Source organism: Cavia porcellus, unplaced genomic scaffold (assembly GCF_034190915.1).
Source record: "Cavia porcellus strain 051 isolate PalLab524CR breed Dunkin Hartley unplaced genomic scaffold, mCavPor4.1 scaffold_3, whole genome shotgun sequence".
In the NCBI taxonomy this organism is placed as follows: Eukaryota; Metazoa; Chordata; class Mammalia; order Rodentia; family Caviidae; genus Cavia; species Cavia porcellus.
This window is the reverse complement of record NW_026947486.1, coordinates 69,354,798-69,369,288: the sequence shown is the minus strand read 5'-3', so window position 1 is coordinate 69,369,288 and position 14,491 is coordinate 69,354,798. Positions and strand designations below refer to the sequence as shown.

The following is a 14,491-nucleotide window of genomic DNA, read 5'->3' as shown; positions in this document are numbered from 1 at the left end:
TACTATCCCTCTCAATTATTTACCATATTAATGGAATTTTTCAACAGACTGGAGTCCTTGGCAGGATTATAATGATTACAGCATGTATGGAAATGGAAACACTGGGGTATCTGTGCTAGAGATTTGCATACACAGGCAACAAATTGAAGACATTTAAGCGGTGAATTGCATGGTAAGTAGGTGACAGTTCTTGTTGATAAGAAAGCTTGTGATAGGAAGAAAACCATAGACTACATGTGAGCTCAGATTCTGAGATACATTAGTTTTACTTCAGTGTATGGTTAAAATGGGTTTAAAAAGAATGAAAGAGAATGATAGGAAAGAAAGGAAAAAGAGCCTTCTAATTTGAAATCAAAATTTGCTCTTAAAGACCATCCTTGAAGCTTTCATTTAGCTTGTCTCATGACTCATTTTACTTTTTCTTCATGTCTTACATAGTTAACTTGATTCAGGTTGTAATTGCAAAGATCAGTCTTCCATAGAAGTCCTCCACTTGACAAGATAGGATGAGAAGACGCTGTCCTCAGAGTTATTTGCCATAGTCTTTCTTTGTCTATGGTTAAAGAATAGTGTTTACCTTGTGAAACTAGGCTCTCCATCAGATAGTGAAAGTTACCTAAAATAAAATGATGCATGCTTATGTGCTAGCTACTTTGCATGGATCCCATGCAAGTGTTCATACCTGAGTTGCCTAGGTAATGGCCAAGAATAACTGTAGGTCAAGCATAGTCTATTTCTGAAATTTATTTAAACCTTTAGATTTCATTTCAGTAATGTCTATATTTCCCATTAACCCTAGGGAAACCTTCAGCTAGCATGTTTTGGAGGCAGTAGACAATGTCTTTTACACATGAACTTTATAATTTTCTCTTTAAATCTATACTGGCAGGAGAAGGCTTATGGAATCCTTTCTCCTCCCTTCCCTCCTTCCTTTCCTTCTTTATTTTTAAAAATATGTTTGTTTTGCAAAATTTTGGATTGGGGGATCAAGACTAAATCCTACAGCAACATAGATCTTTCTGATTCTCTAGGGAGTCCAAGAGAGATAGAAGTGACATCTAATACATGCCACAGATAGAATAAAGAGTGTAAAGACAAACCTTCAGTTTGCAGGGTTGTTTATCTTGTATTTAACAAAGAAGAGCAAGAACAACTGCAGGATAAATGCCACGGGGCATTTTTTGAGATACATTTGAAAAAGAACCTATGTAATAAATGTGTAAGCTTGGGAAATGCTTTTAAAAGTAAGCATTTTAGAATCTTGGATGTGGGTTGCATTGTGTTTGGGAAGAATGACCTGGACTATGACGTTAAAATTCCAGGCTTATACTTAGAATAGACAGCCTATCACTTTGATCTGGAGGATGATGACTTGGTTAAAAGTCCCTTCATTTTCTATTCAAAAAAATAATCCCTCTCACTTTGCCAACCTGCACCTTATAATTGAAATTATAATATTACAGACTAATTATTCTGGAAAAATATGGTCCCACTCCATTAGAAGCAAACACTATCCGTTGGAAAGGAATACGAGAAAGACTGTGATTATTCATTTACATTTCAGTGAAAATTATTCAGAGAGTTTTCTTCTCTTTCACAGTTGTTTTTCACTCCAAAAAATGAAGAAATCAGGGAGAACTGGGTAGGCTATAAGTTTGAAGGCAAACTTTATCTATTTGGTAATCTTGCCAAATGTATATCCTAAGACCTAAGATATAGTTCAAGAGCAGAAAAATTTTAAAAAATCACTTGTGCTCAATGTCTCTTCTCCACTATTTATTCAACAAATATTTGTTGAACCCTTATTACATGTCAGGTACCATGCAGGACATTGTAGATAGAATCATGAGCAAATGTAAGCAGGAGACTTACAAAATTGGACTGACATATACACATACATCATTACTTTCTACATGATTGCTTTTTCTGTTGAGTTTTCCCTATACTCCTCTCCATTCTTTTTGATTTGGCCAGGTTCTTAATGTACATTTGTTAAAAAAGATGATAACCAGTGGTATTAGGTATCCAGGTTTTCAGCATACCATAACTCCATCATTGAAGTCGAGAGGAAGCTTTATATCATAGGCATTTGAAAGGATTCTAGGTCAAAATTAAAATCAATAAGGAATTTTATCTACCAAAAAGAAGCAAATAGAAATCATTTTCAGATATTCAAATCTAGTGAAAAGTTAATTAGAACAGCAAAGGCTGGGAAAGATTGAATAAACTTGAAAGTAGTTTAATAGTACAGAAAAGTACCCTCTTAGAATACGGAAGCACAGGAACAATGTGTGTCAGAGAAGAAAGTGACTTGCAGATCCAATAGTCCAACTTAGGGAGAACAAAAGTGAGATGCAGAAGAAGGGTCTGAAGTCATAGGTTGAGCCAGTAGCAAAGTGAGATCCAGGACGCTAGCTTTCTGAGTCCCAATGACATCGTCTGTGTGTACAGCAAGGCAGAACCAATATTTATTAAAAGACTAATATACACTTAGCAGTTTCACATATAAATCTGTATCTCATAAATATTAAACTAAATTTACCCCTATTTTTTCAGTTTGCATAATTGAGAATTGGAGATACTATTTGTAAGGATGTAACTCCAAGACTTGCATGAAGATTATGTTGATTACAATGTGACTAGTGGCCCCATCCTCAATTGTGCAAGACTGTGTCTTGAATCAGAGGTAAGCAGGCTGTCCCAAATTGTTTCCAGTTGAATAATGAATTTCTGGTTGCTCTTCTCAATTTACTCTGTCCCTACACTTCTTCACATAACTTAATCTCTTTTAAAACTTTTTGATACAAAGTCTTGTTATGTAGTCCAGGCTTACCTTGAACTCACCATGGCTAACCTTGAATTCCTATCAGTCCTCCTGTTTTAGCCTCCTGAGTAGTAGGATTATAGTCCGGTGTAACCACACCTAACAATAATTTAACTTTTATGGAAACTAAGGAATTTTTCTACAATGTAACCATATCAATCAAGTCCAATTTGAGTAGCAGAGAAAGTGTAATAATGGTAGTCTGGATAATTTTATAGATTAGAGGCTTGCTTCTATAAACCTTCTAGTACAGTATTCAGTTATCTGTGGTACAAATTCTTGTTCTGTCATGATGTGTCCTCAGGAAAGTTACTTTATTTCTAAGTATTAGTTTCTTAATTAAGCATTAGTTTCTAATGGTCGTAATACCTGTGTCTAAGTGCTGCAAAGAGTTTTTAATGACAAATAGACATTTATTTCAATTTTTAATGTCATATATATTTACCAGTGCTTGTCAACAGAAAAACACTGGACATAGTAATGAACACAGTAGCAGTGATCAACCTTTATGGTCACAATGTACTCTTTTTTTAGTAATGTGGATTGAACCCAGGACTTTTGGCCTGAGGAGTGAATTTAAGTGGAAAAGAGGTCACACGGGAAGTGGGACCAAGGAGCGGTGCCAAGATACAGATTTATATAAGTCACTTTATGAGAACACATACTCTTGAGAAATAATCCATATCTGTTACATTTGTTACAGTGAGAAGTAATTCCTTTGAGCCAAAAATGTTGATCCTTCTTAAAGGCATAATACCCTTCAAAGGTGTCACTATTTCTTAACACCATTTTTTTGGAGATCAACTCAACAGGAGTTTGGGCAGGCACAAGCCATTCCCAAACTGTAGCACTTCACTTGTCTTATTAGTGTGAATAGGATTCTGTTCCACATAGAGACTAACAGTTGTGGTTGCCCATTCTTACGGTTGAAAGAATGAGGTTTTATAAGGGCAGAGATATCATGCAGTTTAATATCTTTGACACACAAAAGATCAGAAACATGTCCTTCTGATGCTAACTTGGAGAAGAGGTTTCTCCTAGAATGTTTTAGCTCTAATTCCGCCATGACACAGTAAATACTGGGGCTGGAGGAAGGTGGAAAGAGAAACACATGAGGTTCTCGGTGACAGCTCAGTTTGTAGCCCATACTTTATACTTTATTACATATCTTATCTGTGTCTCTTCAACAATGCACACAGAAAGATTACTTTTCAAGAAAGAATCTGGACTTTCTTATCTTTGAGTGTCTAGGTATAAATTTGAGGTGCTTGTGAATATGACCAGCCCAAAATCACATTTCTGTTATTTTCAGAGCAAAATTGAAACTTCCCCGGCTTCTAACTGACATATTCCTCAGCCTCTGACTCATGTTATTTTGTGTGATGTCACATACCACAAGTCTTTTTTTACTCTTATTTAAATCAGATTTCATGTGTACATGAATGTAGGCACACTTTTATGATGAGTATTAACATCCATTTGGTGTGTCCCAGATTGATCTCTTAAGCAGCCAGGATTGTCTTTTTTAAAAAAATCAAGGATTACAGTCAAGAACACAACAAATAAGGCTGGCAGAGGCAGAAGTGTTGCTGGTGACAATTGTGACTGATCAGTGCATTCCAGTGCTGATTATCACCTTTAAGAGAATTATGCTATTATTTTGATATTTGATGAGAATTAAAGATTTACTAAGCATTTTCCTCATTAACATCTCTTCTAGGCAAGTAATTCTTATATCTAATGAGGTTATTCATGACTTTGGATCAACTTATTCATTCATTTCACAAACATTTATTTGATGCATACTGTATGTTGGGCATTTGCCTCTCTAGAGTCTCTAGGACCTCCCAGTCCATTGGGATCTATTTTTCATGGAGAGTTGCCTTCACTGTTGCTCAATTTTTATGGTTGAAAGTATTAAATTCTATAAATAAAGAGGTATTGAAAAGTTCTGTATTTTTGTCACCACATAGATCAGAAATAGAGACACTTTACAATCACAATGATACCTTTTAGAGTGAGCATAAATATGAGTTACCAATAGGGACCCAATGAAGTCATTCCGGAGGTGTGAATTGGGGCTGCATAATGTAGCGTTGGGAACTGATAATGCAGAATGTCTGAAGACAGCGTTTATTAGCAGGACCTGGAAGAATGCTGTTGGAGGATGGCAAGTGTATTTCAGACAGAGAGGATGAGTATCCTAGCTCCTTGGCTTTACAGATGATGGGGCATATGCCTGAAGAACTACATGAAATTTAGTATAGCATAAAGAACACTGAAAGATGGAGTTGGAGAGAAAGGCACGAGCCAGATAGGTGGAGACTTTGCTTTTGTTATCTTAAAAGAATTCTATACATATGCTAACTCTATTTCATTACTATTCACTTTTGCTCTTTGTAGTCCATCACCATGTGTCTTACTCTCTAAATCCAATGGATACTTTCTTAGCTTTAGCTTACTTGGTTCATCAGCAGAGGATAATGTTGAAGCATACTTTCCATCCTCAAAGTTTCATTTTCCTGGAATTATAAAATACCACTATATCCTGGAGTTTGCTATTTTTTCAGGGCTTGTCAGTCGTTATAATCTCTCTCTGACTGATTCTTAGGTGTTGTGGGTTCTTAGAGTTTTATCTTTGATATTTTTAATCTTGGAGGAATCAATATTCATTTCTCAAGGTCTCAAAGTCTTCACTACTATTCTCTTCATCTTTTGTGATTTCTCATAAGGATTACGACATTAATATGCACAAAATGGTCTCCCTGCCTGTAGTTTTCTTCCTGCCAACCCAGTCTTCACACTGCTGCTAGAGTGATCCTTTTAAATAGAAATCCTATAATATTGTTTCTTGAAATCATGTTTAAGAATTAGATCATGGCATATAGGTCTCTTGGTTTTCTGACTCTTTCCTTGACTGTATCACAGGCTCGAGCAAAACAAAAACTTTGGAATTCTGACAATCTAACATTTTTAATACATAGTTTAATTTTTGGATCTTCCTGCCTATTGTTTCTTCTGTCTGGAAGCCTCTTAGCACCAACTCCCCTTGGAACAGCATTCCCTTGGCTAATTTTATTTTATTAAATCTAATTTTTATTATTATATGTTTAGAATATGTAATAAATAATTCATCATGGGGAATTTGTACATATGCGAATTGTATCTTGATATTTTTTATTTCTCTCATCTCCTCCATCCTCATATCCCTTTCCATCGCCACAAAATTATATCTCCCTGTTTCCTATCATCTGTCATTTATTTTGCTCTTTGAATTATTTATATATCTCTTCCTTATACTCAACTTGGAGTAACCTCCTTCCTCCTCTCTTCTCACTTGAAGTTTGGGTTTAGATAATTATTCCTGTTTTTTGTTATCTGGGTTACCTCTATTGTAACACATTTTACTCTGTATTTTACTCTGTATTACCATTATCTGTTCATATCTGTCTGCCACCAGGAGGACAGTATGGGGGGGGAATGGGTATATTTAAAACTATAATAATGATAATGTGATTAAGATAATGCTAATGGCATGCCAGGCCCTTATGTACACCTTTGCTAAATGTTAATTCATGCAGTCTTCACAATGTACTGTGAGGTGGGTATCTATTACTGAAGTGAAATTGACAGGAGTTGGTGATGAGTTGAGTGTGGGGGCAGAGAAGAAGGAGTCCCAGTAGTTCCAAGGTTTCTGATTGCAGCAAGTAGGCAAACAGTGGGTAGAGGTGACATCTACTGAGATAAGGAGTACAGGAAAGGAATCCTAGTTAGGGTGAGGGGAAAGAAATTTTCAGTTTGGAGGACTGCTTTTCAGAAATAATGTGAGTAACAAACCTTTCTTCTGATTGGTAGGTATTTGGAAACACCATTGTCCATCTCAGGAGAGCAGAGGAACCTTCCTGTGTCTCACTATTAGCTTGCTGGAAAGAAGAGGGCTATGTTTCTGGGACTCTGGCCTTTTTCTTGCCTTGTGCTTTGGTATGTGTTTCTCAGAAGACTGTCAGGATGCCATGGTATTGTACTTTCCAAACTCCAGTGGTGCTTGTGTCTGCTGGCCCTTACATCTCTTCTACAACAAGTCTGGACAGTCCCCTACAAGATCGGGGTGTTAGGCCCTTGGACTTGTGATCCATTGTTCTCAAAGGCTCTGCCTGAGATTGCTGCTCGATTAGCAATTGAGCGAATCAACCGGGACCCATCTTTTGACTTGGGTTACTCTTTTGATTATGTGATTCTAAGTGAAGACTGCCAGACTTCGAGGGCCCTCTCCAGTTTCATTTCCTACCACCAGATGGCCTCAGGATTTATTGGACCTGCCAACCCTGGCTACTGTGAGGCAGCCTCTCTCCTGGGAAACAGCTGGGGCAAAGGGATTTTCTCTTGGGCTTGTGTGAATTATGAATTAGACAATAAAAATAGCTATCAGACCTTTTCTCGGACACTCCCTGCTTCCATTCGGGTACTTGTAACTGTCATGAAATATTTCCAGTGGGCTCACGCTGGAGTCATTTGCTCTGACGAAGACATTTGGGTGCACACAGCCAATCGAGTCGCAAGTGCTCTTCGGAGCCACGGCCTACCGGTAGGGGTCGTTCTGACCACAGGACCGGACAGCCAAAGCATTCGGAAAGCTCTCCAGCGGATTCGCCAGGCAGACAGAATACGCAGTGAGTGTTTGCTTTCTGCAATCTAAGGTTTGAAAGCGGCTTCAGTGAAAAAAAGGACAATCTCCAAAACGTTTTCTGCCCTCAAATCTAGGCTAGTATATTTCTCCTTAGTTATTTATGCCTTTGCCCTCTTTCACTCACTCTCAGACCCCAAGACTCTCGATTCCACAGAGCCTTATGGACTCAGAAGAGGTACAAAAGCGCTGTGGCTCTAATACATGTGAATATCATTTACCTGCTCTTGGCATCAGAGTAGGGATGAATGGCACCAGAGTACTTTAGCCACACACACTCTGCGTCCTCAGGACTGTGATAGTTTCACAGGAACTAAAGAAAGGTGTTCTTATGGCTTTGATTTGATCTATTCTAGTCACCAAGGAGTGATTTACCTTAGACTTTCTTCTAAGCACTTCTTTTCATGGGTGCCTAGTGCCCTTGTGCTACCACATCTCACTTACAAACTCTCTTCTCTGGCTGGGAATTTAGCTCAGTGGCATAAGTGCCTACTTGCAAGGCCGCAGTCCTGAGTTTGATCCCGAGGCCAAAAAAACAAAACAAAACAAAACAAAACAAAACAAAACAAAACAAAAATAATCCTCCCCCAAACCCAAACCAAACAAACAAAAACCCAAAACCTGTCTTCTCTGGAACTCCAAATATTGTCCTTCCTTCCAAAGCAGTGCTTTTATCCCTATAGCATGAAGCTAATGGACAGCTAATAAAACAAATGAAAATGAGGAAATTGTTTAACTATTAACAGATTTTCTCTTACAAAGTAAATTTTATGTTCAGAGATGATTCTCGCAGAGACAATAGGAAATTAGGCAAATGCTTTGACCCACTGAAGCTACCTTCACAAAGGCAAGCTGGGTGGATATTTATTGGGAGGGTTCTTTGCCCTCTGGAATCATCAGATCTTTTTCTTGCACTTATGGCAAGACCTTGTGATACTTGGTTTTGATTCTTTTTTTTTACTCAACTTTTAATCTCCACTTTGCCTTCCTCAGGAAGTGGCAGTGACTTGTGGGAACACTGCTCAATCCCCCATTGCAGCCACTGCACCATTTTAGGACAGATAACCCAGAAAGTACTTGTCAAACCGATTACTTCTAGGATTAGTTTTGTTCCTAGCTATTTCCTTAAAACAACAATAGACTTCTTAGAGAATGACCCAGCTTAGTCTTGGCTTACCAACAGAAGCCTATTTTAAGTTTCAAGCATCTCCAGTATTGGATATTAATTATGATCATTATGGGAGGATGAGGGCAAAAGTTTTCAGTTCCAGTAACTACAATACTCTGCTTCCAGTTCTAGTCTACAAGATCTTATAATGCTAAGCAACCAGTGTGGATTTGATTACTTCATAATAAGGCCTGATATTTTCAAAACAGAACACAAAACTATTGTAAGAGATACATAAAACTTTTGCAGAGAGGAACTATGCTAGAAACATACTATCATAGCTTTATAATATGTTGCAAAGCTTCAAGGAGGCTAGTGTCTCTTGCAAGTTTACATTCCATGAATGCTTCCCATTCCACCCATTGTAAGTAGTATACTTTGAAAGGATATTGTGGACTCTACCATGAATTGTTAAACAAATCTAGGCCCTGAAGCTCTTTGGGCTGTCAAACTGAGAGGAATTAGGTTGTCAGACTGAGAGAAATTAGGATAGAGCATTCATTGTACACAACCTCCTTGAGTCAGAAAGGTAACAAATATACATATTATTGCCCTATCACTAGAGATCCATTTATCTAAGTCAAGGATTCTCTAGATGCATCCTGGAATTGCCAGTATGTCTCAAAAAAGAGTTTCTGATTGAGTTAGACTGTGGTGGAGGCCCAGCAAAGTTATTTTAAACAGTTTCCTAGAGGCTTGTTAAGTATAAACCGGGGTTGAGGACTACTACTTTAAGTTAGTGGAAATGTAAACAAGTGTCTTTTACTTGAAGTGACCTGTTACTTTTTATATTGATGTAATTTTGATTAGTTGGATTGTTTTCATTGTAACTGTATGGATCAGTTTACTGAACAAAGAATTTTAAGATATGGGGGAAAACTCCGGAGCAAAAAATATAGCCTCAGTAGTGAGGAGAGCAGCAGAACATGGAGGAGAGACTCAGAGACATAAAGGAGTCAAAGCACTTCACTCCTGGACTTTTTCTTATGATTTCTAAATATAGGTGGTTTTAGATAAGGCATATTGGAACCTCAGGGACATGAGCTACAATGTGAGTGGGAATCAGATCAGGGAAAGTGAGTTGTCAGGCTCTAAACTGAGTATGATCCCAGGTATCTCAACATATAATGTGTGATTGAAAACTGTAGTGAATATTTAAAAAAAGATCTTAGAGTAAAAGATACAGTCCCATTAATGCCCCTCACAGCACTCTCCTTATCTTTGAACACTTATTCCCATCATTCTTGTCACTTTCTGAAGCAGTTTCGAAAATCCTCTTTTGAATCTTTAATTGTGCTCTTGAGGCTAACTGGATGGCCTGAATCAAAATTTTTACTTTTGATAGTCAGTTTGACGTTGGGAAAGAAGAACTAGAAGTTGCACAGTTCCAGAGCCAGTGAATAAGCTGGATGAGGACATTCCATAATGTTTTTATGAAACTGCTTTTCAATTGGATGGTACTTCGGCAGCAGCATGCACTGTATTTTTTATCATGTTTCATAAAGATACGCACTAGAACCTCCAGAACTGGTTCCAATAGTGGCAAGAATGATGGGATAACTGTATCCAAAAGGAGGAGTACTTTGAGGGGATGAATGGCAATGTGTTTTATACTAAAGTAAAAATATAAATTGAAACATTCATTATATATTTTGATAAATTCTTGACAATTTTCAAAGGCATGTGTTGCACCCACATTTGGTGTAGTCAAGGTGTTGATATCTGAGGGATGTATACTGGTGGTTGAGGTGCGGCAGTTTGATCTATGGAAGGAGAGTAAATGTTAAACTAAAATAGCACTTATGCTTGTTGCCCATTAGATTGTTAGTTGAGAACGTGTCTTAGACAGTAGGAGCATGAGAAGTAGGATCCAGAGAATGAACAAAAATAAAATTATTAAGGCTATTGCCAAGTGGCCCAGGATTGAGAAGCATATCTGTAGTTCCATTAGAAAACTGGAGATCAGGTATGAAACAGTCAGAAGCCAGGCCAACACTGCAGGGAGAAAGGTTACAACACACCAGGCAGACCACATACTATACCAAATCTCCAGCTAATTTTCTAGATCCTCTTAACTAGTAGGACTGAGGCTGGCACTTACTTCTGACTGTTACCTATCTGAGTGACAGCCAGGTTTTAGTTCTGAGAAAAACTAAAAAGGCACTGGAATTTTTGTATGACCTCAGCTCAAAAGGAGTCGGGAAGGCATGTTTTCCCTATTTTGCTGCTATGGGGCTCCTTCTTAACAATGTGGACCCCCAAATAAATCTTCAGAAAAAACTCTGTGACATACACAGTATAGTTTAAAGGGACACTTTCCTTTGGATTGGACCTGCCAATATTTGGAAGTAATAGAAATAATCAAAAGTTTGATTCTGTCAGATCTGTTCACAGTAACAATGATGGCATTACCATGTGACAGTGACAGTGGTGATGGTAGAGATGGTGATGATAGGGGAAAAAGGGAAGAGAAGATCAGGCTATTACTGGTTGGCAAGCCACGTCTGTTTCTTATAAGTTAGTGTTTCCAGTTAAGAAACATCATGGCACCTTACTGTGGTTAGAGGCAGTATCTTTCTTAGAGATTTTTTTAAGCCATATTTACACATATTTATCAAGGAAATGGTAAATACAATAGTAAAGTAGCAATACTACTACTACTACTATTATGACTACCACTATTACTACTACTACTACTACTACTACTACTACTACTACTAGGTGCAGACTCTTAGAAGGAGAAACAACAGAGGATTTATTAGATATTATCCAGATAGGCAATAAAAGTAACCATAATACTACTTTACATGTAAATGGTACACTACAGTTTATGAGACATTTGCATATCATCATCTATTTCTCAACATTATCTAGGAGATACATTTTTTCCAAGGTTTAAACTATCTATGAGTCTCTCAGGGAGAAATAGATAGGTGTAGACATTATTAACACCAAAGAAAGACGTAAAGTCTCAGAGCAAGGGAATTCAGCCTATTCCATATTTTCATTTATTTATCCTCAGCTATATTTGTATAGGCAAAGTGAAATAGGACAGGTATTAATCAAACATAAAATCCTTATTTTACAGTCAGGGATACTGTGTTGGACTATGTAGGCTGTGCCCTGCTCAGAGGAACCTAGCTAAATTACTGTGAAGTGCAAAGTCCAGTCCACTCTCTGCTCCTCAAACCAGGAATTCTGTTGGACATTTTTCACCAAACAGGACAACAGAATGTTCACTCATTGAGTAGAGGAGCTGTAGGATTACGTTCTCCTTGGAAGTGATCTTTTTCTCATTTCTACAAAGTTGGCAGGAGGCCCTAACTATGGTCCTTCAGAGAATTTTTCCAAGTGCTATTTCAAACTCTCTTTTTATTTTTTCCTCACTTCTTTTTGTCAGTCAGTCTTAACCTTTACCGATTGCGAATTTTATTATTAGTTTTTTTTTAGTTCAAGTTTACCTGACTGTTGAAGTATTTGGGGATTCCTTTATATCCTTCCAAATTACGAATCATTCATTGCAATGTGATACAGTCAGAATGGTCTTTTGTTCTTCAAAATTAGATAACTTATTGATCACATGTTTGTGTCAGAGAGTTGGCTAGATTTTTTCCATCAAAGATTCTTGTTCACAAAATAAGAACCATAACAAAGCAATGATAATGATTGTTAATGTTTATTGATAGTTTATTATGTGGTAGTCATTTTGTAAGGAATTTGTATGCACACTTTCAATCCTTGCATTGCTTTTTATAAAGTAACTCTAATTATTGTTTACCATATCTTAAGAATTCTGGGGCTGAGGATTAAATAATGTATTCAATGTCACATAGCTACTGAATAGAAAAGCCAGGATATGTATTCAGATTGGCCTAAAGCAGCAATTTTCAAATCAAAGTGTGCACCTGAATCTCCTAAAGGTCTTATTAAGACACAGATTACTAAAGGGATAGGGAGATATCTCAGGGGCACCGTACCTATCTGGTAAGCACGAGGTCCTGAATTCGACACCTGGTACAAAAACAAACACAAAAAAGACACAAATTATTGGGTCTCTTCCCCAGAGTTTCTGATTCAAGTAAGTTAGAGTACAGTCTCAGAATGTGCATTTTCAACAAATTCCAAAATGATACTGGTGGTCTAGGGACCACATTTTAAGAACTTGTCTAATGAAAAAAATTCTTTTTTTTTTTTGTCTTTTTGAGACAGGGTCTTGCTATGCAGTTCTGGCTGGCTTTGAGCTCACTTTGTAGCCCAGGCTGGTCTTGAACTCGCAGTGATTCTCCCACCTTAACCTCCCTCCCAAGTGCTGGGATTACAGGCATAAGCCACCACACCTGGCTATGAAAAAAATTATTATTTTTTTTTTACCGGTACCAGGGATCGAACTCACAACCACGTGTTTGCAAGGCAGGCACTTATGCTGCTGAGCTAAATCCCCAGCCCCTATGAAAAAAACTCTTATGACATATAGTCTCCTGTCCACTTGAGGTGTGCTCCTACAGTATATCCAATAGAAATCTTGTGTTCTAAATATGATGTACAATTCAACCCTTCTGTTTTTCTGCCCTGCCCTTTGCCCCCTACTAATGAAATTCTTTTAAATATCACATGTGTTATCAGGTGTATTTTACTATAATAATAATAAATTAGGGGCTGGGGATTTAGCTCAGCGGCATAAGCACCTGCCTTGCAAGAAGGGGGTCGTGAGTTCGATCCCCGGTACTGATAAAAAATAATAATAAGTTATACTGATAACACTATGGCCAAGGGCTCACATGTATGTAAGTATAAATAGTAAGAGGGTGGCTTGCTTTTATGAATGGATCCATTATCAGTAACCATCAAATTATTGAAGACCTAGCACAAGAGGAAGAGAAAACTTCTGTACATCTAGAATACCTGCAGTTAAGAGGTCTTATGAATATAACAGTATAGGAAAGATGGAGAAAACATGCATTGTTGTTTATTTGTTTGATACAGTCTTGCTCTGTAATCCAGGCTGGCCTTGAGCTCACTATGTAGCCATGTAGCCATGGGAAACTTAATCTTATGGTGATCCTCCTGCCTCATCCTTCTGATTGCTGAGATTACAGATATGTGCCCCAGCCCATATATTTATGGAGAAATATTTAAAACTGTATATCAAGTTAGACAGCAGTGTTTATGCACTTGAAATACCAGTTTAGCTGGATTTGAAAAAAATGAATGTGAAATGAAGCAGAAAGAAAAGTCATTGAATATATGTGTGTCTTCCATCATGATGTGCTACTTGGACCAGTTCAACACTGTTAGCAGTGAAGTCATAGCTTCAACACTTAAGGTACAACGTGTTCAGGGTTTCTTTAACTGACAAAAATAGTTATGTATCACTTAGTACAGTGTTCGTAAAGCATACTGACCCATACTTGTGAGTGAGGCCTCCTGCACTGAATCGTACTTGGGCATGGGGCTAGAAAACATTTACAGAGCCTCCTTCCCTCTTCCCACCCAGCCACTTCATAGTCTGGGTAATACAAAGCTGAGGGGAAGAGGCTTCATATTCTACAATATGGCCATGTAAGGTGAATTCTGGGGCAATGTAAAGCTTGGCATAAATATGTATATCCTTCACTTTCTCTGATCTGCCATCTCCTTTCTTTCAACAATTGTTAAAATTAAATAGGTTAAAATAAATGTCAGTTGCAGAAACTGTCAAAACAATGAAAATGAAATTAAGGACAGTAGAATAGGGGGTTTCTGTGCTTTGGGAGCAATATTAAGGTCTCAAATGTATGAAATGTATGGCATCTATAGGCTTCTTTGGCACTAATTA

At 37.6% G+C, this 14,491-nt stretch overlaps 1 protein-coding gene across 1 annotated transcript in view; it reads left to right on the top strand.

The window, feature by feature from the left end:
- Gucy2f (guanylate cyclase 2F, retinal) overlaps positions 1-14,491 on the top strand; it is a 127,377-nt gene continuing 112,886 nt past the window's right edge. The window contains exons 1-3 of the mRNA XM_003467578.2: positions 1-172; positions 2,557-2,686; positions 6,680-7,494. Of these exons, the coding sequence (XP_003467626.1) occupies positions 6,765-7,494 (730 nt within the window). The 5' untranslated portion in view covers positions 1-172; positions 2,557-2,686; positions 6,680-6,764. The remainder of the gene's footprint in view (positions 173-2,556; positions 2,687-6,679; positions 7,495-14,491) is intronic.